This window comes from Rhinolophus sinicus, chromosome 14, assembly GCF_057876585.1.
Source record: "Rhinolophus sinicus isolate RSI-liver-muscle chromosome 14, RSI-T2T, whole genome shotgun sequence".
Classification (NCBI taxonomy): domain Eukaryota; kingdom Metazoa; phylum Chordata; class Mammalia; order Chiroptera; family Rhinolophidae; genus Rhinolophus; species Rhinolophus sinicus.
Genome location: NC_142514.1, coordinates 71,377,757 through 71,404,901, shown reverse-complemented (window position 1 = coordinate 71,404,901; position 27,145 = coordinate 71,377,757). Strand labels below are relative to the sequence as shown.

At 35.7% G+C, this 27,145-nt stretch overlaps 1 protein-coding gene across 11 annotated transcripts in view; it reads left to right on the top strand.

Annotated features, from left to right (window-relative positions):
* Nucleotides 1-27,145, top strand: part of ARHGAP29 (Rho GTPase activating protein 29) — a 72,450-nt gene that overhangs the window by 4,940 nt on the left and 40,365 nt on the right. For 3 of the 11 annotated variants that reach the window (XM_019752570.3, XM_019752550.3, XM_074335158.2), the window contains exons 2-3: nucleotides 11,091-11,327; nucleotides 23,141-23,275. In XM_019752570.3, the coding sequence (XP_019608129.3) occupies nucleotides 11,123-11,327; nucleotides 23,141-23,275 (340 nt within the window). In that variant the 5' untranslated portion in view covers nucleotides 11,091-11,122. Of the gene's footprint in view, nucleotides 1-5,404; nucleotides 5,570-8,113; nucleotides 8,181-11,090; nucleotides 11,328-23,140; nucleotides 23,276-27,145 lie in introns of those variants that run through there. The other 8 variants (XM_074335160.2, XM_019752562.3, XM_074335157.2 and 5 more) reach the window with 7 other exon arrangements.

Below are 27,145 nucleotides of genomic sequence, written 5' to 3'. Positions count from 1 at the left end.
CCATCCCCAGTTGTGAAAAGCTTATTTATGGGTTCCTTAGGATTTTTTAGGTACACAAACATATCAACTTGGAATTAAGTGTTTCACTTCTTCCTTTTCAATCTGAATGTGTTTTAATTCTTTTTCTTGTTCTATTATACTGGCTAAGACCTTCAGTAACAATATTGATCCTGGTCTCATTGGGAAAACATTTTCTTTCATCATGATGCCTTTTATCAGGTTGAAGAAATTCTTTTTTATACCTGCTTTAATCATGAGTGGATACAGAATTTTGTCAGATGCTTTTCTGCTTCTATTGAGATGATCATGTGATTTTTTTTTTCTATTAAATATTAAACTAAGCTTGCATTCCTGGGAAAAACTCTTCTTGGTCATATGTATTATCCTTTTTACATATTGTTGAACTTGACTTGCTAATGCGGTGTTAAGAAATTTGTTATGTTTTCCGGTAATGTCTTTCTCTGGTTTTGATATCAGGGTCATGTTGACCACATACTATGAGTTGGGAAGTGTTCCTGTCTTTTCTATTTTCTGAGAGTTTTTGTAGGATTATTTTACCTGGTTCAATAGATTTCATCAGTAAGGTCATCTGTGTCTGCAGTTTTCTTTCTGAGACATTTTCAATTTCTTTAATACATATAAGGCTATTCAGATTTTCTATTGTGTTAGGTTTTGTCATTAGTGTCTTTCAGGAAATTTTTCCATTTCATCTGAGTTGTTGAATTTATTGTCAGAGTTGTTTGTTATAATGCCTGGTTACTCTTTTAATATCTGTAGGGTCTGTACTGAAGTCCCTTCTTTCATTTATGATGTTAGTAATTTGTTTTCTCTCTTTACTTTTTGGTCAGTCTAGCTAGATATTTATCTATTTAAATGATCTTTTCAAGGAACCAGCTTTTAATTACATTGGCTTTTTTCTGATTTTTCTCTGTTGTCTGTTTTATATGTATTGATTTCTATTCTTACCATTATTTCCTTCCTTTTACATACTTTGTGTTTAATTTGTTCTTGGTTTTCTAGCTTCTTAAAGTAGAAGCTTAGCTCATTGGTTTTAGACCCTTCTTTCTTTTTAACAAAGCAACTAAAACGGTATATTTTTCTAACCACTGCTTTTACTGTGTAACTTACACATTTTGAAATGCATTTTCATTTTCATTCAATTCAAAATATTTTCAAATTTCTCTTGTGGAAACTTGACCCATTGATTATTTAAAAGTATATTTTATAATTTACAAATATTTAGAGATTTCCCAATTACTACTGTTATTTATTCCAAATTTAATTTTGCTTGGGTCAGAGAACATACATTATTTGATTTCAATGCTTTTCAATTTATTGAGACTTGTTGTATGGTCCCTTAGACAGTTTAGCTTAGTGAATATTTTATGTGCACTTGAAAAGAATGTGTATTCTGCTGTTGTTGGGTAGAATTTTCTATAAATGTCTTGTTTTTAATTTTGTCTCATCTGTTTTTGTTTCTTTTTCTTCTTATCCTGCCTTCTTTTGGATTAATTTTTTGAAATTCCATTTATGTCCACTGTTGGCTTACTAACTGTACCCCTGAAGATTTTAATATGAATTTTTACTTATTATAGTATACCTTCAAATAATATGCTACTTCACATATAATGTAAGAACCTTATTGTATACTTTAATTTCCCTCCTCCCATACATTTTGCTATTGTCATATATTTTACTTCTGCATATGTTGTAAATGCCACAGCACATTGTTATTACTTTTGTTTTAACTTTAAAAATTTACAAAATGAGGCTTGTTTTGAAGCTTCATTAGGGTGAGTCTAGAATGCCATTTTTATTAGGTCTGTGTTAGATGTACTACTAACACATGCCTTTCTGGGATCTTTCCTTGAGTGTTCAACAGGTGTCTCTACTCCGGCTGATGAAAACTCAGAGGTCTCCCCATCCTGTGGGAGCCATGGGAAATGTCCTGCTATAGCTCCCTGGAAATTCTTTCCCCCTCCTTGTGGAGTTTCACCCTATACATGTGCAGCTTTATATTCAGTAAGAGAATTAAGGAATTGCTTATGCTTATGCAAATTTCTGGAGTCTTCTTCTTTTCCTTCTGGTACTGTGTCCTGCAGAGCCCAGCCTCCCACCCCTCACTGCACTTCTCTCTGAAGTGTGATCCCTGTCTCTCAACACAAGTACCACGCGATGCTTGGCTTCCCCCTTCCTGTGCCATGGGCTAGAATGTGCCTCCAGACAGAAAGTTGGGGAAATTGTAGGGTTCACCTCATTTGTTTGTGATCCCTTCTCAAGGATCACGGTTCTGTGCTATCTGTAGTAGAGTGTCTGAAGACAGTACAGGAGAAGGGCAAGTCTGGTCTCATTTATTCTTGCACTTGATATATCTAAAATTTTAAGGATTTTTTAATCCACAGATTTTCTTCCCATCTTATCCTTGCATTTTATTTGTTAAATAAATCGTGTAGTTTGCTCTATAAAATGGCCCACAGTCTAGATTTTGCTGGGTGCATCCTTGATGTAATTTAACGTGTTCCTCTGTCTTCTTACTGCGTATAGACTGGTAATTAGATCTAGAGCAGGGTTTCTCAGCCTTGACAGTATTGATCATTTTGAGCAAGATAATTCTTTGTTAGGGGTGGGGGTGTGAGGGGTGGGGGGTGCTCTCCAGTGCAAGTAGGATATTTAGCAGCATCCATTTCGTCTACCCACTAGATGTCAGTACAACCTCCTCCCCAGTTTTGACAACCAAAAATGTCTCAGGACATTGTAAGATGTTTTTAGACCAGTGTTCTGTTATGAAAAGTAGGCTACCTAAACTACAGAATCAACTCTGGGAATATGAAGAAACCTAGCAAAAATAACAATACTATGTTAACATTGCAGAGAACAAGTGAAAAAGATTTTAACAATATGTAACTTGAGGCTTCACAGAATGGCTGACTCAAGAGCAATATTATAAAGGATACGGATTTCTTTTTGAGAAGGAAAGAATACTAGAGACACTAATACTGTGAAATGGTAAAAATGCAAGTAGTTTCTTCTCAAATAAATGTTTCTTCATTAAGTGTTTTTCGGCAACTAATTGAACAACATTTTAAGTTGTTGGACATTTACAATAAATATACAGATGATTTACTTTTTTTTTTTAAACACTTTACAGTTTAATTATATACAAAGGATTTTGGACTTGCAGAAGAGTATTGTTGCAATAACATACTTTTCATACTTGAAACTTATATGTGTGATATAACATTACTTTAAAACAATGCAAGTGGGGGGATTAATAAAATAATCCTTTTAATTTAAAAGTGAACTGCCATTTTTTCTAATGTTTCCAAAGGTCATCATCCTCCTTGCTCAGAAGAAGGATGGAGAAGATGACAGATAATTAACATATTTTTAAAAAGATTTAAGAGGAGGATTGGGATTATAAGACTTGTCCAAAATTTCCTTCAGGTGACCTTACTTGTAATTTAACCATCAATTATCATTGAAGACCCACTCTGTGTCAAGTCCTGTGCACAACAGTTGGCTATTTTGAGATGGTTTAGAGGTAGATCTAGTGGGAAGGGTCTTGAGATGAACACAGAGCAGTTCCGAGGGGGCAGACTTTCCTTTATTGGTCTCCCTGAGAGTTGCCTTGCCATAACCATCCTTAGCCTTTAGAATCTTTTCTTCTCTTCCCATTGGTGTCCTTCAGTTTAGTCATCAGTGGTTTTCATGATGAGCGTCCATGGCACATCATTCTCTCCAAACAGGAACATTTGGATGTTAGGTATCTTCCGCATCTCTAGTGCTTTTGATCTTAATACAGTTAGGTTTAAGGCTTAATGGATAAGTTTTTAAAAATTAAGTCTGCAAAATACTCATAGAGCCTAGGTAATGAAGGAGCCTGGGGTTCATATATATATATATATATATATATATATATATATATATTTTTTTTTTTTTTTTTTTTTTTTTCAAGTAACAACCTGGGGGCCTAATTGGCTTCAGTTCCCTAGAACCGTATGTGAGAGGTATCCCCTTTCCCTTTCTCTGTCAGTGGGCAGTCTCTCTATCATCTCTGTGTCTCTTATCTTACTTATTCTGTCTCCATCTTATTTTATTTTCTCTTTCTCTGCCTCCTCTTGTCTCTGCATCTTTCTTGGTCTTCTTCCTCTCTCTGTCTTTTTCGCCTCTCCATAATTGTTTCTCGCCTTCCACATCTCTGTCTCTCTTTCACTGCTTTTTGTCTCCCTCCCTCCCAGTTTCTTGTCACACCACTACCTCCACCCCAAATACCCTTTCTCCCATCAGAACCTTGTTCAAGACATTGTCGGTGACACTGTGAGTTCCACTTTAATGAGGAACACAGTCCTGTTTACTAAGGGTAATATTAGATAAGAAAGCATAAAATAATATATTTTAAAATAGATATAAGGGGCTGTTTGAGGTTGAATGGCTTTCTCATATTTCTTCCACAAAACCTTATTTATGATTTAATCAGGGTTGCACTGCACTCGCCTCCCACCCCCTCGGCCTGGGAACTCCTGATGTCTCCTCTTAATAATTGTTTTCAGTTCAGGGCATCATCAGTTTTCCTGGTGAGAGTCCATGGTTCATTTTTCTTTCTAAGTGTAGTTAGAAGGAAAGTGGTTTTGAGGTTTCCTGAGTATCTGTGGCGTGCAAGTCTTGGTACTGTTGTGTTTAGGATTTGTGGGGTGGGGTGGGTACATTTGTGTAAGTTAAGTCTGAAAAATTCAGTGTGGAGCTAAAGTAACCAAGGAGCTGAGCATTTTCATATTTATCTTTTCCAAGTAGCACCTGAGGGGCCAGGTTTACTTTATTTCCCCAGCATTGTTTTCATCTTTCTCAGACATTTTCCTCATTCTGAGCGAGTTTGAGAGTGTAGTTGAAGAAAGTAATATAAGTCTAAGTGGAACTACAGAAGGCAGAGTAGTTAGCTGGTTTTGAGGTAGTTCATTCTTCTGAAAAGGAGTTGAACCAGGCCTGTGTCACCCTTTACCTGTGTGGGGTCCTGTTTTGGTTTTTGTTTTCTTAAAGGAATCGGAGCGGGAGGTACAGGTGGTCAAAGGAAGCACCTCATAAGACATGTGGATTGGTCACCTGAGAAACTCCCACTAGCCAGATGTAGTCATCAGGTGACTTGTTCCTGAGGTTCGCTCCGCCTATCCTGCCGCGAGCCACACCGGGTGTCTTAACATGTTCTGCGATGTTAGGGACAGTCTGCGGGCTCTGGTGCAGCTGACAGCGGGCTTCCTGCGCGTGAGCGCCAGCGGCCGCCCCACCTGCGACCGGCTGCTGAGCCCCGCCTTCTAGGCGCGCGGGCCAATGGGCTGGGCGCCCTGGGGCGGGGCGAGGCCGGGAGGGAGGAGAGAGGACGGGATGGGGCGGGGCGGTGGCGGCCCTTGCTGTGCTGGCGGTAGCTACCGGGGCGGCGGTTCGGCCGGGCGTCCGCGGGACGTGGGGGGGATGGGGTCGGCGAGGTCCAGCCCTCAGCGGCGGCGGCGGCGGCGGCGGCGGCGGGCGTGAGTGTAGAGCCGGCGTCCATGTCCAGGTCGCAGGATGGAGCGCCGCGGTGAGTGTGGGGCGGCGGCTGCGGCAGCCGGCTGGGGTCTCCCCGCGGCAGCCGCGCTCGAATTGCGGTCCAGGGTCCGGGCGGCACGCGGTGGCCCCAGGTGGAGGCCAGCTGAGGTCTTCGCTGGGAGCTGGGCCGGGTCCTCGGGGCTTCTCGTCCTTCCGGGAGGGGTCCCACACGGACGAGGGGCGCTCGGGGCTTGCCCGGAGCAATCGGGAGGGCGCGAACAGTGGCCCTGAGCAGATGGACGATGATAATAAAAACAAACACACAGCACATCCCATCGTCCGCATCCAGTTCTAAAAGCGCTCCACAGTCAATTTCTTTAATCCTTACCACAGGTCCGAGATTACTTAACTCGTTTTTCACACGGGGAAACTGAAGTTAAAAACCTGCTGGAATACATAGACTAGTAATTGACAGAGTGCGGATTTAAACCCAGGCAATTTTGCTTCAGAATCTCTGCTGTTGACCGCTGCAGTCCGGTCTTGCTTCTGATCCCTTCCCGCTCCCACCTGCCCTGACAGCAGCCCTCGCTTCAACTGGGTCTCATTCCTGAGATATTTTAGGATTTCCCTGGTGCATTGTTCTCGTCTGTCTTTTGGGCTGGGGGCGTGGGGGATGTTTCGTTCAGTCTCAATGGTTTTTCCCAATTCCGTTGTGCCTGTGTTTGGGGCTTGACGGTGTTTTTTGTTCGTTTTTAAAATTTTCTTTTTGACGCGTGAGCTCAGATCTGAGAAGTTTCAGGGTGGAATGGAGCCTTAGTAAATGACGAGACGAGCCTAGTGTCTTCATATTAATCTTTTTTTGCTCTTTCTCAAGTAGGAATTGGCCTCATACCGTTTCCGAGTGTAGGACTGTTAGCTGCTAAAGGCGGGACCTGAGCGCCCCTTCCCTTTTCTCCAGCTGTCTCCGTGACGGTATCTCTTGGCCCTCACTATCAATGCTCGCCGGCCCTTTTTGCTTCATTTCCCCACTCTTTCTAAATCCTGGGATAGAGAACGTGGTCTTGGGCATTGGATAGTTTGAGCTGGTCAAGGGAGAGCACTGCCTGCCAGGAATGCTAGACATTTTGGAGGCGTGGGAGGTTGGGCAGCTTCCTCTTTTTTAAACGCGCTGGGTTCTAAATGCACAGGAATGAAGTGCATGTGCATTGCATGCCTTTCTTTAGAAATTACAGTTATTTGCATATTATTGCTAAAACTTTTGACATGCCCCTGTTCTTTTTTTTTGTGGAGATTTTTAAAAATATATAATTAAAGACCTCCAGGATGATTTTTTTCTGATTTGTAGATTTCTGATTTTTAAGTAGATTCCTACCAAATCAGAAATTGTGTTGGGGGGGAAAAAAAGAAATTGTGCTGAAATGGCAGATTTCTGAAATATCTGGCAGTTTTTCCCTGAGGTAGAAACAGTAAAACGGGAAGTATTATATACAAATATTTGGGATAATTTCACACTTCAATTAGACAGCCCAGTGCCTAAAATGAAAATAATTCTGTAATGATACATTTGGAGGGGAGGTATTTAGGGCAGGGACATTAACTCAGGCCACCTAAGTCTTGGAAAAGACACATTCCAGGATACAAGGAAGTTAGTGTTCATATTTCTAATGCACATATTGCTTAGAATTTAGAATGTACAGAGAAATTTTTGCACAGTAATTTTCTATTTGCTACAAAGTTCTTTGCGAAGTGCATTAAACACGTTTTTAATGTTGATGGTGTGGAGTGGAAGAGATGCATGAGAATTAGGAGCGTTTCACAAATATTTTGCTCAACGATCTGTTTGTACAGTTCAAACTTCACTTGGAAGAGATTTAGTAGATTTCCATGAAGTCAGTTAAGTTTCTGCAATTTTAGTGGTATATCTCTTGCTCACAGTCTACAGACATATTGTAGTGAAGCCACATCCTGTTCATTACTTGTGTTTAAGAAGAATCTCCCACAATAAAGCGCTGCTAGCAATAATGGCTAACACTTACTGAGTCTTCGTTTTGAACTAGGCACTGTGCTTAGTGCTTTCCATATTATTGCCTCATTTAATTAAATTGCCAACTGTTACTAACTACATTTTATGTTACCTCTAACCAAAGGATGGTCAATTTGGGACACAGTAGTGTGGATGGTCTTGGAAAGTGTACATCCTCAAAACTTTCTCATTATCATAGTTCAATTTTACGAGAGCTTGAATTAACTTTGCTATTTAAATATTTTCAATTGTAATGTTTCTTTTTTTCAGTTTGAAATATGAATAGTAGTAAAATATGTATAACCAAATTAGTATATTACTCATCATTGCTGATAGAGGTAGAATATAATAACCCTTTTTTAGTTTCTCTTTTCCCCACCATTTTTGTTTCTTGTTTACAGATTTTTCTTAGTCTTGACTAAAAATATTTAAGCATTTTTGAAGCACTTGTTACAGCTTTGGGTTGCTAATTTGACACTTGTTAAAGTAAATTATTTTTGCTGAAACAGGTGAATTGTTTTATTTGGAACTTGTGATATATGTCTTTAATTTTTATAACTGTCTTTTTACCAGGACAATGACCAATTCTCTGATTTATTAAACTAAAAGCCATCAAAGTTAATCGGAGTGACTTTATAAAGTAAGCTGCAAAAATGTTGGGTTAATAGTCTTCTCAATTAATGATCTGTAAAAGAGCTGCCCAAACAAGGCACTTGTTTTGTTGTTGTTGTTGTTGGGGAGACTTAGGTATTATAATAAATAATAGCTTAAAAATTGTCGTAGGTTAATTTTAGAAATTATCTACACATTTAAGTATTAATGTTAGATAAGTTTACAACTAGTTTAAATGTAAAAATTACATTCTTAGAAATAATTTGAGATTAACAAGATTATGGAATAAAGGAACTATAAAAGCTATTAGAGAAGTATTGGGATACCTTATTTAATAATCAGAGGTAGAGAAACAGTAATAGAAATCTAACTTTGATTTCAGTTTTGTGTAATCTTGTCTGTACTCAATTTTATATGCTTGGGGTGTGTGTGTGTGTGTGTGTGTGTGTGTGTGTGTGTGTGTGTTTGTAAGACACTGTTTTAGAGACAGATTTTTAAAAATCATTTATATTTTCCATTAAAACCACTGCAGCAATCTGGAATTAACCATTTTTTCTATAAACATTAATTAAAACTATAAACTTATAAGCTCATTCATTCTGCAAATAGTTTTGAGTAGTTCATCCCTCATATGCCATGCGCTGTGCTGTAAACAGAGAATATGTGATTACGTAGCAAACATGTCATCTTGATATCCTTGAGATTATAGTCTAGATAGGAAGACGTAAACCATCTATATGAACTTTAAGTGAAGTGATGAAAAGTACAGGATGCTGTAAAGCATCTAACAGGAAATTCTTCTTTACTTTGGTCGTGGTAGTTACGGGGGCAGGAGTGGTCCAGGAAGATTTCTTTGAGGAAGTGATTTTTGAGCTGAGATTAGAATGAGTAAACCGAGGGGAAGAAGTAGTCCAGGCAAATGGCGCTGCGCAGAGGTAGGACCCTGAGTCAATCAGTCAGTGTTTTACAAGTTGTAGGGTCATGGACCCATTATGAGTAAGAAACCAATTTGGTGGGTTGCAGCCAGCGTTTTAAAAAATGAAATGGGATAGGATAGAAATCATCTGAGTATATCACCTGGCTCCTTAGCTGGAATCTGTTTTCTGTTTTATGCATGCCTACACGTAACAGCACACACAGACATAACATACCTAATGTGTACACTGGCCAGGATGCAATATTATTTCCTACTGTGGGTCACAGTAAACAAATATTGTTGGAAGAAAGAGAAGGAAGTGTGTGTGGCAGGAGTGTTGAGTAGGAATCCTGACTCCAGATGACATGGCAGAGGTAGGTAGGAACCAGATCTCATATTGAGCCTTGTAGCGCACTCTTCTCCTGGCCCTTTGGAAGAGTTTTGAGCAGAGAAATGACATGATGAGATTCATGTTTTGGAAAGTGTACTACTGCATTTGGAATGGGACAGGAATGATGTGGAGAGATCATTAGGAAATTAGTAACTAGCTCAGACGAAAAATGATAGTAATTTCACCTAGTGTGGTAGTAGAGATACAAGTGGATAGGTGAAAGACCTGTAGATTAGGAAGAAGAAAATTTATAGAGTTGGGTGAAGTACTGGAAAGAGTAAATGATACAAAACATATTTTACACATGACCTGAAAATAAGTATTACATAAAATTTACTACTGTAAATTCTGTGGAAGCCCTTAGTAATTCTACCATTTTGAAATTATCCAAATATTCAAGATAAAATGTTTGAAAAATGTTTTAATGATGATGCTTGAGCTAATTTTAATTCCACCAGTCATTTCCTTTTTGATTCCAATAGTAACAAACAAAATTAGGACTTTTTATTCTGGAAAGGTAAAATATAAGAATGAAACAGAAACAAACTAAGATTTTTTTTTTCTGAGTTCCAACTATGTGCCAGGATTAGGTGTTTTAATATCTGAAGTCTTTTAATTTTGTGTTTCCTTTTAGTCCTCAGATAGCCTATAAGCAAAGTATACAGGTCACACATCCAGAAAGTATTCAGCAAGGATTCAAATCTAAATCTCATTCCAAAAGATTGTGTTTTTACTATACCAATTGAAATTATCAAAAATATTGCCCCGATGATCATACATTTATTTGACCAATCAGGGTGTGTCAGATTAGTGGACACACCCTTAGAACTTGTTTTCAACAAAGAAAAATTCTTGCTCTAATTTGATAACCCAGATTGTGTGTATGTGTGTGTGTAAGTGTGTGTGTACGTGTATGTACGTGTATGTATGTATGTGTATGCATTATCGAGAACTAACTGTAATTGAACCTCTTTTATGGGCTGGATAGAAACTTCTATACCATTGTCTCTTTTAATGCTTACTGTCATCTCATGAGGTAGATGTCAGGATGTTACATTCCTGTTTTATAAATGAGCACACCAAAATAAAGATTAACAGCTTGTCACGTTACACACAGTAAGTGATGGAGGGGCATTTTGCAAACAGGTCTTTCTTTTTTCAAAGCTCATATTTCATCTTTATTTTTGAAGGTAATGTCATCGAGGGAGAATATGTCCTTCTACTAAATGACATTTCAGGAAAACTTTTACAAATTAAAACAATTCTGTACCCTAGGAGTTAAGAGCATGGATTTTGGTATCAAGGCAGATCTGATTTAAGTAGCCAGTTCATCATTTATCAGCTAAGAGTTTAGACAAATTATTTAACCTCCAAACCTCAGGTTCTTTAACTTATGAAGAGACTAGTAGTTTGTATATCATAGAGTTATCAAGGTTACTGGTACTTACTAAATAGAAGCTGCTACTCTTGGTAGTAATATAGTACAGTTTTTGTTGTTGTGGTTGTTTTTAATAGAATACTGAGGTGGGCTATGGGCTGGCTATTTGTGAAAACCTAGTCGAATGTTTCCCCTGGTTGATGTAGTATTTGTGTTTCTCTTTTTTTTCTCTCGACCCCCCCCCCCCCTTAAGGATTTCAGTTTTTCTGACTGTTATATGAAAGGATGATTGCTCACAAACAGAAAAAGACAAAGAAAAAACGTGTTTTGTCATCAGGCCAGCTCTCTACTGATGTTACAACTTCTGAAATGGGGCTCAAGTCTTTAAGTTCCAACTCCATTTTTGACCCGGATTACATCAAGGAGTTGGTGAATGATATCAGGAAGTTCTCCCATATGCTATTATATTTGAAAGAAGCTATTCTTTCAGGTTTGTCCACTATTTTCTCTTAGCATTTTTATTGGGTAGTTTGTAAAATTTTGAATGCCAGCCTAGTTACAGAGAAATGTGTACACAGTGGTAGGAACAGGATATTCTGCAGTAGTTATTTGATGGCTTTTTATCCCCAATTTTTGATGTTTACAGCGTAAACTATTTTGTAATCAGATACAGTGCAATACATTATAGAAACTTTGGTAAGTGTGAGAGAACAAGAATACAAAAAACTTGAAAATCAGTCTTTGGTTCTTAGCAGTTGGTCCCATTTGACATAGGAAAGTTTTGAATCATTGGAGTTTAAACCTTCTTGTTCATGGTAACACAGTGCATTGGTTCATCTTTAATAAGCAGACTAATGTTTATAGTTCAAATTGTTGAGACTTTTGCTGGGATTCAGTTTTCTATATTGTTCCTAAAACCTAATCTAAAATCACTGCATTTGAGTGAATTTTTTTTGCTTAAAAGTCTAACGTAATTCTGTTTTGCTGTTCTTCAATTTGCTTGTTCAGTTAAGGCAGGGGTGTCCAAACTGCGGCCCGCGGGCCAACTGCGGTCTGCAATCCATTGTTAATTGGCCTGCAGCAAATTCCAAAAATACGTTTAGTTTACTTAAATAAACCAGGTGAGGCAATACGTACTTCACGTACTTCACCTCGAGTGAGTGGCCCGGCTGTTTGTGTATTTTACTGCATATGGCCCTTGGTGATAACCGTTGAAAAAAGTTTGGACACCCCTGAGTTAAGGGATAATCACAATTTATTCTCCGTCTAGTTAGATATGGATAATGGAGCACAAGACTTGAGTCTTCTGATGTAAAGAGGACATCTGTACTCCCTGACTTGCTCTTAGTAACTAAGTTTTTCAACTTTTAGTGTCTCTTTTATATCCAAATTTGATGGCAATGATAATGAAGATACAGCTCTTATTCTTTTGTGATAAGTAGTGTTCATTTCTATATTCATAATTGTATGTCAGGATGTAGAAAATGAAGATACCTCGTGTTACTTATATTAGACCTCCTGGAGTTTTGCAGACATTTGTAAGAATCCGAGAAATATTTTCTGTATATATAAGTTAAATATTAATTTTCTGATGTATGCTCTGAAAAACAGAAACTAAAACCGTATCATGTATTAAATGATGCTTTTTAAGAGTTCATTCTAGCCTAACTGTAATTTTCAGTTTGAAATGCCCAAAGTAAGTGAACTTGAATTGTAGCTTCACAATTTTCATATTTGAATTTACCTTAAAGCAACAGTCACATAAGCCCCGTTAAACTGTGTGTTTAATATTTTACATGATTTTCAATTTATGAGTAGACAATTGAGAGATTAGAAAGCAAGAGGATTGAGAGCTGATCCTAAGTAAAAAACGGAAAAAAATGATAATACGTACAAGATAGCCAAAGGAGACTACCCCTTGAGGTAAAAGTATGTATATGGAAATATATTTTTCATGGAAATTTAATATTAAAAATCTGTAAGGATATTGTCCTTTTAATAAGAAAACCCATATTTCAAAATTTAAATATTCGATTGTATTGCTATTAATAAAAAAGCTTGCTATTTATGGCTGGTAAATTTAAAAAATGTAAAAACCATCTTTTAGACAACCAACTCTCATTAGTAAGCAGTGGCCAGTGAATTTTCATTCTTTACCTTTGGACTGATTTTAATTCTTGGTTCTTCAATCATAATTAAAAGGATATATGTATTCCATCTCAGAATAAATCTTGGATTTGACAAGAATTTGTTTTCTCTGTCTTTGGATCATTGTTATGAAAATGCAGAAATATACTATTTAGTTTATTTGAGTTGATAGAACCTTTTTTGTTTGTTTTCCTTAAACAAGGGAGTATATATAAACATATAAACTAACCTCATTATAAATAAGAAATGCTACATAATAGTAATATGCTTGTATTTAATATTGGTCATGATTTTCAGCTTGCTAGAGTATCAGACTATTCCTTATTTACTTAATAGAATTATTACAAGAATCACATGAGATATAGTCTTCAGGAAAACAGGTAAAAAGTTTAAAATCCTGTAACTATTTTAGGTGGTATTATTATATGTTTCTATAGACTAGACATAGGCCATGCTTTTGTCTTCTGGGTATTGAGAAATATCCCTGGCTTTGCTGTACTTTAGTCCTGCCACTGTTGTAGACTGTGGCCAGACAGCAAAGAGCTGTTTCATTGTTTTTCTTTTGCAGTGAGGGAGCATTGTCAGTTATTTTGTCAGTGGCCTTGCCAATAGTTTGTCTTTTGCCTCCTTAAGAGAAAGGATGCTAGATTTTTGGCATTGTTGATGGCCTTTTAATTCATGTCAGTTGTCTGTCAAAAAGCTAAAAAGTTAGCTATTAAGAATATAGAATGTAGGCTTACAGTTCAGTCACCTTTTGGTGTAATTTGAATATCATTTTCTTTGTATACTTTACCTGTCATGAGGCAATGATGTGCAAAATCACTTGACCATTGCTTCCAGTGTTCAGTCATATTGTTGAGCCTAGGCTTTATGTTTCACAGAGTACTCTTAATGCGAACAGTACTAAATCACAGTCCCCACAAAGGCAGGTACGTTTAGTCCCATTCACAGATGAATTGTGTGTATGATTTAGACTTTGATTTCATCTGCCCCTTCTGCTGATAAATGATTTCATTTGGAACCCAGAGGTCATGAATGCAGAATGGTGTGTTCTTTCCATGCTGTGTCACCTGCTTCACATGGCAGGTACTCTAAAAATACTGCAAAAGGACTCAGTTTTCGTGATTTCATTAGCTAATTCTGTTTTCACTGGGGATGATCTAGATTGTGCTATCCAACATGTTAGCCTCTAGACGTGTTACAATTTAAATTTAATTAAAATTGAAAATTCAGCTTCTCAGTTGCACATTTCAAGTGCTTATTAGCCACATGTGGCTAGTGGCTACATGAAGATATGAAAATTCCCATCGATGCAGAAATTTCTGTTGGAAAGTCCTGGTATAAACATTTGGCCTTTATCAATCGAGAAATTGAGATGAGTTTTTGAGCTATAAATATTTTTGATTTGTCTAACATTAAAAGGAAACCTAGAAAAAGTTGGTATGGGAGCAAATTTAGGAAAATTTTACCTGGGAATAAGAACTCTTGAAGTCTATTTGGACTCCCCTTCCTTAAGCTGCCTTTGGAGTGTGTAACTTTCATGCCCTTCATTGATTTGAGTGAGCAGATCAGTTTCTAGCCAGGTTATACAATTTCGTTAAATTGTGGAAGTAAGGCGTGACAGAAGGAGCTCTGGAAAGACAATCTCGTGAATTAGATTCTAGGCCTAGGTCTGCTACTGACTAGTTTAAATCATTTAATTTGTTAATGATGCTGTCAATTTTATAATTCGTGGAGGTTCTACACTGTTCTTAATATTAATAGTTCAGAGCTGAAGCAGACAGCTACTGTGTTTCCCCGAAAATAGGACCTAGCCGGACCATCAGCTCTAATGTGTCTTTGGGTCTTATTTATAGCAAAATAAGACCGGGTCTTTTATTAATTTTTGCCCCAAAAGACGCATTAGAGCTGATGGTCCGGCTAGGTCTTATTTTCGGGGAAACAGTATTTGTTTTCAAACTACATAATGCATTTTAGAGGATATTCACCTCCCACCAGTCTATAGGATTTTAAATGTGAGTTTTATGATAACTATCCTAAGTGTGGTATTTATGAAAATTTGCCAAGTGAGAATGTAAAACTTACATTGCGATAGTTGTTGAGGAGCTGATTAGAGAAAACAAGTGCCTGCCAAAGAGCTCTGTGCCCCTTAACAGAGTTAAGATATGTATGCAGTTTGCCTCTAGTGTTTTTATTAACAAATAAAAATGGACAGCTTGATGTGGGAGATTAGACTAGAAAAACACTTGCTTTGATAGTAAGTGACAGAGTTTGTTAACTCTATCCACTTATTTACAGGAGGAGGTTATCTTATAGTCGTTTATACAAGTAGCAGATATGAAATTTGAAGTTTAGATCTATCCAGTGTTATTAAGGTGCATTATGAATAATTGCAGGGGTAAATATTGCATCTTATATTAAAACGCTAAAGGCACTCAATTATATACATGTTCTCTGTGTTGAAATATAACACAGATGAATACATGTGCAGTATGAGTGCCAATTCAGGTTTATGGTTGCCGCCTGAGAAATAATGTGTTCTGAATTCCAAAGAACAGATTCATAAATGTTCTTGTAGTTTATACAGTAATCTTAACCTCTGTCTCTGTGACATACCTCAACACCACACAAGGAAGCTCAAAATTTGGGAATTTGGAAAGTGCAAGACTTTATAATTAGGCTAGAAAGAATAGGACAAAAAGAATAATTTTTCTGATATTCAATACTTGGAAGTGTCCATTGCCATATTTGAAGGAAAATCAGCAGTTAGTCTAAGACTTCTTGTAGCTTGTTGATTATATGACACTTTAAAAAATGTATTTTAATGAAAATTTACTATTGTGACAATGGTGTCTTGTTTTTCTGCTTTGTTTTTTAAACAGGCTAGAAAGAATGATAAATAAAACTTTACCTTCAGTTTCAGATAAAATTCTCTAATTTTTAAAAGTGCTTTCTAATTTAAGAGTATCACTTTTATTTTGTAAAAACGTAACTCTGTCATAAGAGATAGCTTCAGATGACTTCTAGGTCCTAAATTTGACAGAACTATAGTTAGAAGAGGAATATTAACTTTCTAAAGTAAATTTTATGGAACAGAAGGAGTTAAAGTGTTTAATATCATTAAGTAATATGTTCTGTTGTGAGAGGGAAGTTCTGCAAAAATGTTCAGTCTTAATTGAAATCCTGTCTTACGGATTAACCCAATTTTTTTCCAGGGTTAATGTACAGGAGGATGTATAAATTGATATCAGACAGATTTCAATAGGTGTTAATTTGACTATTGATGACTATTACTTTCAGCCTTTCTAATGTGCAAGAAATTTTGTGAAATACTAGAAACCTTAAGTTGTGAGTCTCAGATATGCCCTCCTGCTGTGTTCTTTTAGAAGTAAACCTCTCTAGACGTGATTTCTAATGGGTATCACTTAGGAGAGGTTAATGTGAATGCTAATAGGTGTCTAAAAGGTCTGAAATGAATCTGAGGAATGAGGTACGAAATACAGGTAGCTCATTTATTACACATGTGCCAGCTCTTAGGCTATTGCTTTCCTCTTCTGTACTTGCCTAGAATGGTTTACATAATTTAACAGCACTTAAAATAGTTAACCAGCATATTCAATTGGAAGTGAAAGCCTATTAAATCACAAATTGTAGAGTACTGTCATTAAATTATAACTTCTTTAACCATGTTGATATATCATAGTGATTAAAAGCATAGATTCTGGAGCCAGAACATCTAACATGGAATCCTTTGGCCACTGGGCAAGTTACTTATTTTTGTTGCCTCAGTTTCTTCATCTGTTAAAACGAGTTAATAGCACCTACATCATTGGGTTGTGAAGATTAAATGAGTTCATAAATGTAAAGCTCATGGAATAAGTGTTTTAAAATGTCAGCTATCCCCAAGTGGCTGGATAAAGAAAGCTGCTGTTCAGGCTTTACTTTTATCCTGTAAATTCAGAAGTCGTTACAGCAAAAAAATGAAAAAGCCAAGAAAGAAAGAAAGAAAAAAAAGAAAAGGGAGTTTCCTAGTGATAAGTTCTGAAACTTTTTTTCCTCCTTGTTGTTTTCATTGCTTTCCCATAGAGGTTAAGCTGAATTAACAAGACTGTTTTAAAAATTGTCAGGGTTTTTTTGTTGTTTTTTTTTCAAATCAAGGAAAACACCATGGATTTTTTTCAGTTATTTACTTAAGCATTTCCATGAAGTGTTTGCAGTATAAACACTGTGGTATTGTGTTAATGCATGAGAACCAAAAAGTGGAGCTGGCTAATCTGTTTTCACTTGATAAGCTGAATGAAGCAGAAAATAAATGGTACAAATGAATGAAACAATAAATTAAAATTCAGATTACCATGTTACTGGGATAGTAGATAAACAAACAAACATTGGGATACGGGACTTTTACTGTTTTAGATAACTACTGTTAAGATTTTGGTTGAATATTATTTGTATATATAAAAACTTTGTGTAGTATAAATTAAATTTTATTACATTTACAATGTGGCCACTATAAAGTTTAAAAATTATCTTGTATTTAGTTATATTACTGAATTAAATATTGTAACTTCATAGGTATAGAAATATTTTTATAAAGTATCTTTAATTATAATTTTATTTCCAAGTAATTTCCTAATTTAGATTTTTATATACAAAATGAAATTGGAACTTAATTTTAATGTCTGTTTTTCATTAGCCAAATTATTGTGCGACCGTGCTATATTTGTTATTGAATGTAATTGTATGTGAGGCAAATCAGATTTCAAAGGTAGTTAGTTTGAATGACTTACAGATTTAACAGTAACAATAACTTTATATATTACGACTATAAAGCCGTTTTATTTCTGTTAATTTATTTGATAGTCACAACCTTTTAAGATAGCTAGATGTTCTTATTAATTCCATTTTTCTGATGATGAATCTGAGATCAGAGAAGCTAAGAGTTTTGTATACAGTCATCGTCATTTCGAGGAAGTGTGTGGCAGGTCAAGCATTGGAAGCCAGGTTTCTTGATCTAAATCTATTGTTTTCCACCACACCAATCAGCCACTTCACCTTTCTTCTGTATTGGGGAAGAATAGTTACTGCCTCATGTGCTTTGCTCACTGCTGCTTCTGTTTGGGGGGAGTGGGGTGGGAAGATTGTTTCCTGTGGTGAAGCTGCTTAAACTCCTCAAAACTTCTCTCAAAAGTTACTTTTGGCTTGAGACTTTTTGCCTCATAGGAAGAGTTTGAAGTAGCTTTATTCTTTTACAAGGGAAAAGAACATTTGGTAAAAATGGAGTATTTTTTAGCACTTATAAAATGTAATTAAGGGCTTGCAATAATTTATAAAGTCCCAGCTGAAATCCTATCAGGATATAGTGATGTGCTAGTAGGTGACTCTTCTATTCAAAAATTAGAAAATTTATGAATCTTTGTAATTAACATTTTTTTAATTTAGTTGTCACGTTCGTTTCTGTTGATTTATAGGCTTCAGAAGTGTGTTCAATCACAGGAAATTGGAATTAATTATAGGGTAATTTGAGGTTCTTCTGAAATTTCTTGCTGAATAACTCAGTTACTGTTTTTCAGCATTTTGCTTTGGAACAACTTCAGTATGTGTTTCTAAGGGCTTCTTTGTAGGAAAAGAAGAATTTCAAGTTGGTAAAACATTTATGCTGATAGTTATTGGAATGCTTTGCAATGATTTTTCAGAAGAACCATAGCAGGGATTCTTGGGACCCCTTATACTGTTAAAAATCGTTGAGGATCCCAAAGAGGTTTTGTTTATGTGGGCTGCGTCTATTACTATTTACTGTGTTAGAAAGTAAAACTACGAAAATTGAAAAACATTTAATAATTTTAAAATATATTCATTTCAACATATTTAATCTCCTTGACTCTGAGAAGACCAGAATCTATTACTTTGGTTTATTTAGGCATTTAAGCCATTAGTGTTTTGTAGTTCTTGCTTAATACCCAACACTAATTTTGAATACTAATGGTTGTTGTTGACACTCAAAAATCAAGCTCTTTTGGCCTGAGACCTGAAAATAAGGCAAAGGATTCTTAGTTTCCCTAAGTATATTAATTTCTATAGATTTTATTGTGAAACATCAGAGTAGGGGATAGAAATGACTGGCTTTCCTTTCTCTTCTCTTTTAAGACTAAGTTAGGTTTCAAAAAGAGTACAATACCAACTCTGTGACACTAGGTAATCACTCAACCTTGGTTTTGATAAGTCGGTAGAAGTATTGCCATAAACTACCTTGTTTTAGTTATAGGCCAAACAAAGAATAGACTTTGCAATGCAAAACTGGGGAAAAAAATACATTGTTATTTCTTGCAACTAGTCAAATTTTATATTTTCAGAAGTTTTTTTCAAAGCTACTAGGTTCCATTTTAGACCTTACCTGTGTTATTAACCTGTTTCTACTGCTGTGTAAACTAATAATAAGAATAGCTGCAAACATTTATTGAGGGCTTACTATGTTCCAGCCACTCACATAAAGTGCTGTGAGTACTGTATGTTTTTTAACTCATTTAATCCAACAGCCCTGTGAAGTAGCTATCATTATCTTCTCTTTAAAGGTGAGGAAACTAATGTACAGAGAAGTTAAGTAACTTGCCCCATGTCTCTCAGCCATGGAATTGGAATTCAGATTTAGGTAATCTGGTTCTAGAGGCTACACTTTTAACCAACCACTAAGCTATATTGCTTCAACTAAGGACACTGTTAGGTTGGTGCAAAAGTAATTGTGGTTTTTGCAATTATTTTTAACCTTTTAAACCTCAATACTTTTGCACCAACCTAATAACTGAACACCCACCGTTATAAAACAGACAAAATAGATATTGATCATTTATTTAATTAAGGTAATAACTTAATTATTATACAGATAACTGCATATTCACATTTTCCTGTGCATTAAAAAATACATAAATGAATTTTTAACTATAAAAATAGTACATATTTATCGGGAAATTTTCAATAGTACATAAAATTTCTAAAATCTTTTGCACATTTGTATTTCATTTTTAAATAGACTTTATTTTTAGAATAGTTTTAGATTTACAGAAAAATTGAGAAGATAGTACAGAGCGTTCCCATATACTTCTATACCTAGTTTCCCCTATTTATTAACATTTTAACATTAGTATGGTACAGTAGTTAATCAATATTTGATAATAATGATACATTATTAATGAAAGTCCATAGTTTATATAGATTTCCATAAATTGTCCCTAATGTCCCTTTTCTCTTCCAGGATCCTATCATATTATATTTAATTGTCATGTCTCTTTACGCCCTCCTTCGTAGTGATAGTTTCTCAAACTTTCCTCATTTTTGATGATCTTGACAGTTTTAAGGAGTATTGGCTAGGTATTTTGTAGGATGTACCTTGTTTAGAATTTGTCTGACATTTTTTTTGTGATTAAGACTGGGGTTATGGGACATTGGAAGGAAGGTAACAGATGTAAAGTGCCATTTTTATCACATCATATCAACAGTACTCACTGTGAACATGATTTATCACTGTTGATGCTGACCTTGATCATCTGTTTAAGTAGTAGTTGTCAAGTTTCTCTACTGCAATTCTTTTTGTCCCCCCTTCTGTAGTGTAGTCTTGAAGGAAGTCACTATGCTCATGCTTCAACTCGAGGACAAAATATCTATAGAAATTATTTGGAATTCTTCTATACAAGAGATTGTCTGTTCTCCATCTATTTATTCTGTCATTTATTTGTATCAGTATGGACTCATGGATATTTACTTTATACTTTGCATTGTAATCCAATACTACTTTATTTATTTGTTGCTCAAATTGTTCCACCTTTGGCCATTGGGAGCTCTTGGCTCCTGTGCACCCTTGGCATACCCTCTTCAATGTGAGGGTTTTGTTTTTTTTAAACAAAACAATACAAAACTCTTACCTTCTGATACTACAAGATGCTCCTAATTCATCTTATATGTTCCCTTCCCCAGTCCTAGAATCAGCGATTTCTCTAAGGAGCCCTGGTTCCTTTTATTGGAGAAGGTATTAGAAACCAACATCTGGGGGCCAGGTGTGCTCATTGCTACTGGGCTGTGGTTGCTTTTAGGCCCTCTCAGCTAACAGAGCAAAGAAATATATGTGTGTATACTAACCTGTATATACACATATATCTATAAATACTTCTATATGTAGCCATCTATATCTACATTAGGCTAAACATGATTTCTTACTGAAGTATGGAACTGAAATCTATCCCCACGTGTATCATTATTGCCTCCTCCCCTAGTTTATTTGTAAGTTTCCACTCAACAGGGAGATAACTGGCTCCTACCATCCACTATCCCTGTACTCAATTGTTTAGTTCCAGTATACAGTATCAGAATTAACCTGAACCCTCATGGGAAACACTTTACCAACTAGAGCACAGTATTTATGTGCGTTTTCTTTGCTTGTAGTCTTATAGATTCCACTCATTTCCAAGGCTACTTAGGCCAGCAGCTAGTGCCCTGTATTTTTTTTTCCCCTCTCATTAAAACTTGTTGGTTGAATGAGTCAGATTCTCCTCAAGGCACTCTATTCTCTCTGCTTCCATCACTACTTGAACTATTTTTCTGTGCCTTTTCCTGGAATACTCATTGTTCCAATATACACAGCTTCCAACCTTGCCTGCTCCTCTTATCCTACGTATTTCTTTCTCTTGATTATGCTGTTAATGAATGGAATATTTGATGGACAATGGTAAGGTTTCTTGTTTTTGTTTTTTATCCTATAGATAGTTTTTCTTTCTAGTGATTATCTTTTAACATTTCTGGAAACATTAATTGTATTATTATAAAATGCTACTATTTAAAAATGGTTTTTGTTTGTTTTTTAAGCAATTTCAGTAGGGATGCAGTATAACATAAGAGCATAATCTAGAATTATGCTCCCTGGGTTTAAATTCTGGCTCCACAGTTTAGTAACTTGGTGAACTTAGGTGTGCCTCAGTTTTTTCATCTTTACAATGGAGATTTTGAAATTATCCACCTAATAGGACTGATGTGAAAGTTAAAGGAGATAATATCCTTTAAGTACTTTTAGGTAGTAAAAGCACATAGGACGCACTTAATAAATGTTAACTATTATTAAGCACTAGTGCTATCTATGTAAGGTTACAGAAAGGAAAATTACTTCAGAGTATTGCATTTAAAGTAGTTGTCTTTCAGACTTTTGAGGATTACTTCAGGAGGTTTAAAGGTTGGGGTGATTTTGCTTTCTGGTTTGCCTGGGATAGTGATCCAGGAATATGCCTGTAAGTGCTGTTATGATTAGGAGTAGCACCCCTCTTATTACTGGCTAGAGTGTTCTAGTCTGAATGATCGATTATATGGTCACCTTATTTCTAGGGGTTATAAAATGCTGTCTGTACCCCTCTGACCAGAGTTGGCGTAAATGAGTGGAGTAGGTAGGGTGGGGGAGCCCAGTGGGGACTAGGAAAGAATGTACAGCTAAGAGAGCAGTGCTGCTTTGTTCTAGCTCCTTGAGGCCAAGGGGGATGGTATAACCAGATTTGGATTTTTTAAGAGTAAGCAGAAATCTGGAATTTTTGTAATGAGCCCCCAAATCTCATCATTGGAAACTAATTCAGTTTTTCTAAAAAGCAAAAAAATTAATTGAACTATGTAAAGGTCTATGCATTTTGTCATATATCTGACTTGCTGATTTCTAATATCTTATAATTCATTCAAAGAGTCAATTCTAACATGGAAATTTAATAAGTAAGTGTTCTTGAATATTGGTTAATATATCAGACATTGTAGGGCTTTATTACCATATATATGAAAAAGTATAGTAGAATAAAAACTATAAGAAAGAAAAAGTTACCTTATAAAGTTGCTGCAAGGGAAATCTGGAGAACATATTTAGACTGAGAAAACTGAAAAAGGTAATGCTAAATTGATCATAACTGAGTGCCTTTGAAATCTTTAATGAATTAAAATGATTAAAGATATTTTTGAAGGTTATACATTTAAAATTGTACGTAATTGCAATGGTAAAAATAGAAGTGAATATATAGTAGGCAAAAATTGTGGAATCATTGCTTCCATTTGAAATGTGCTTCAAAATAATCTTTCATAGGTTAGATTCCTGAAACTTGATTTTGGAAACAAGTTTTAAAAATGTTTTTCCTTTTTAAGACTGTTTTAAAGAAGTCATTCATATACGTCTGGACGAACTTCTCCGTGTTTTAAAGTCTGTAATGAATAAACATCAGAACCTCAATTCTGTTGATCTTCAGAATGCTGCAGAAATGCTTACTGCAAAAGTGAAAGGTAAGAAACATATATTAAAAGAGGGTTAGTGTGGGCAAAAAAGATCCATTTTCATTCATAATGACTACAGAGCATCTCCTCATGGCTTTCGTGTGATGTGTGCCACTAGGAGTTATGTGTACCTCAATAATTACATTCCCACTGTCACACCTAAAACTCTCTTCCTTTTAAAAATTTAAACTATTTGGCAGGAAACACTTGAAAAATTCTAACTGTGAAATAAACTAAACAACTGATGTTTAAAATTTTTGAGTTTTTTGAAAGAGTTCATACTCCTTTGAAATAGGTTATTAGTGGACAAAAAGGCTTTGTTATGCGAGGACAAGTGGTGCTGGAAAATGGCCATTTGTAGTGACTCCACTTAAAGGAGGGGAAACAAATGGAGAAAAAGGAGACTTAATTGGAGATGTATTTGAAATGTGAAAAAATGAAACTAAAATTGTAAAATAAGTTTATCGTGTATGTGTTTATGTATGTATGTATGTATGTATGTATATAAAACATGCTAAAAGAATCAAGAATTGGGATATTATCCTCTGATGAAATGACTTGCCAACCAAAAATATTAGAATCTGTTATTCTGGACTGCGGTATAGAAAGACTGAGGGTGGAGGGAGTATTTGAGAAAAGATGAGACTGGAGGCATGAGTTCAGTTAGAAGATTGTTAGAAATAATGGGCTAGATGAGGGTTGACAGTCTGATGTAAGGCAGAAGCTGGGAGGTGGTAGAGGTGGAATGTGGTTTTCCAGAAAAGGGGATGAATGTTGATTTGACGGAACATACCACAGGTTGTATGTTAGGGGTTAAGTTGGAGTTGGGAGTTGAAGAGGACTTGAGAATTATTGCTGTGTAGTAGGTGGCGATGGAAGAGGACAACACCAACTCAGGGTATGCAGAGTAAATAGAGGACTGAGTATGAGATCTCAGAGAGAGAGAGAGAAGCTAGAGGAACCTAAGAAACACCTGAGAAGTAAGGAAATGATCTGGAGAAAATGTCATGGAATTTTAAAAGTGCAAGGTTCTAAGAAGCGATCGTCAGTGTCAGTGTCACTGATAGGTAATATGAATTCAGGTAATGTTGAATTCTAGAAAAAGTGACTCCCTGGGGGTTTAGTAAGGAAAGGAAAGGCTTCGTTGGGGAGAAGGATTACCTGTCCTGAGTCTCAAAGGAAGAGGAACTGGCCTTAACTGGGTAGAAGGAGTGTTGAGGACGGATACAGGGCACGGGTACGACAACTCCGGATGTTGAAGAACATGATGTGATTGGTGAACACACTCGTATCTGGAGAGGGCAAAGGGCAAGTGTCAAGGGATGAGGCAGGAAGAGAAAAAAAATCTTTTCAGTAAAATATAGTCCATGTACTTAAAAACTGCCTCCCCTACTTTTGACATAGATTTATCATGTTTGTGTGGTTCTGTTTTTACTGTATTTCAAGCACTGAAGAAAAATGTAGATGGATTTAAATGGGAAAAAAATGGATAACTTCTACTGTGCCTTTTTAAAATGTGCTTAGTAACCAAATGTGTTTTTAAATAGACTGTTTATAAGTGCCGTTTAACTTAGATAGGGAAATTTGTGTCTATAGATAGTAAAATTTCCATGCTTGGAAATAGCGACCACAGTGCATTCGATTGTTGTCAGTAGCTATTGTGTTCAGTCAGGATGTCCTGGGGAAGGAGTGTGCCTGTGTGTGGTTGGTGTCCACATTCCAGAAACAGACTGGAAGAAAGTGGCCTCTCAGCTGCCTTGAAGATCTTTTTTCTTTGAGGTAAAGCATATCTTTTTGAATATTGTTTCCCATTATGACTGTCTTTATACCCTTAGGTTTATTGTTAGGGTTTTACTTTTGTGGTGGATGAAATTCAGAAGATTATTTTGTTGGGAAACTTACTCTGTTTCAGTAGGACTTCATGAGACTAGAGATTTGGAAACTTTAAAAATTGTGTTTTCTTTGGTGTAAGTTTATGTTTTTAAATAAAACTCCCCCCGCCACTCTTGTTCTTGAGCCCATCTAAAAATATCATTGAAATTCCAAATGAAAAATATTGAGTGACCTTAAAAATTGAGATCAAATCAGAGCTTTATGTCTTTCATTTAATGATTATTTAGTTTTCAAACCCTGGAAAGGCAAGGGAAAGGTAGAAACCATTTATGAATGTCTAATTCTGTGCAATCTGTTTTGCATAAGCTGTCTAATATTTTCCAAAAACCTATAAAGGTACATTTTTATTTCTATTTTAAAGAGGAAAATCATTCTATATTAGGATCAGAAAGCTGTCAGGAATGTGCAGATTGTCTTGTCTCAACCCCTGATTACATTTCAAAAACAAAGGTGACCTGACTTGCTTTGGAGGTCTTAGCTGTCAAATACATTTTGCCAATATACCAAACCATTTCAAAAAACAACATATAAATACAAAGTAACTTTAGAATCAGGGAAGTATAATCTCGTTTGTGCTACTACAGGTTTGAATGCATGAAATCTATGCATTTCTATGCATAATAAGTGAGAAATTGGAATTTTACCTCTTACTTTTTATTTTAAATGTGGAATTTACCCTTTAATAACTTTAAAAGAAAAATCCTTAGCTTTTCCCATTTATTCTAGTACTGATTTGTATTTCCTGTGTCTCCTCCTGTTTCCAAGCAGGAAGTTTAGTCTGACAAAATATTTGCAATATGGTAAGACAGATACAGCCTATTTTTGAAATAAAGACATCTTCAGCCTGCAGTAATTTATTATGTACTTAGTATTTGTGTTTTCATTAGTATTTACAATTATTTTGGTCAATCTTATTTATAATGTAAATTAAAAGGACCCTTTATTTAGATTTTTCGTGATCTGTATTTTTTAGGTTTTTCACAATCTGTATTTTACCCTATGTTTAAAAATTGGCAAATTATACTTACAAAATTATAGAAGCCTCCTGTTTTCTTTGTTTTGAAAACTTAATTTTAAAATGGGCAATTCATTTATTCAGTTCATAATGGAAATGGTATAAAACAGATTCAATGGTGAAGTGTCTTTTCTACCTCAGACACTTAGCCACCCATTCCTTTCACTAGATAAACAACAACTGTTACTGGTTTTTGTGTATCTTCTAGAGACATATTACTCATGTATAAGCCAATACTGTATGTTCTCTTTTTACTCTCCTTTTTACACCAGTGGTAGCATTCTGCTTCTTCCTCATTGTTCTGAGTTATCTGAACATAAAGGGTTTCCTTATTCTTTCATTTGTTTTGTTTTTTCAAAGTTGCATGGTTATGCATTATATTGATGTTATATAATATGTTTAACCAGTTTACTACTAATAGATGTTCAGATTGTTTCCAGTTTTTTTCTGTTACAAACGATGCTTTAATGAATACCCATGTAAATTCTTAGATGGTAGTTACTGGATCAGAGAGCGTGTGCATTTATATTTTGGATATTGCTGAATGCCCTCTGTAGAGATAATAGTGCTGAAAAGGCCGATTTCCTCCTCCAACTTAGCCAACAAAACTGGTTACCAAGCTTTGTTATCTAGTCTTTGTGTATCTATTTATAGTAAAAATTTGTATTTCAGTGTAGATTTGATTTGCATTTATGTGGATTGACCCTTTAACCATTTTTTTCTTGATGGTTGGTCTTTTTTTTAGCATTGATTTGTAGAAAGTGTGTATAAGTAAAATTAGCCCTTAGTCTTTGATATAAGTTGCAGATTTTCTTTAGTTTGTTTTTTATCTTTTGATTTGCATGTGACATTTTATTTTTGCATTTAAATTTATCAATCTTCTGTATAGTTTTGGGGTTTTAGGAATTAGGAAGGACTTCTGCTCTAAGCTTATAATAGCATTCTCCAGTGTTTCTTCTTCTAACGTTTTC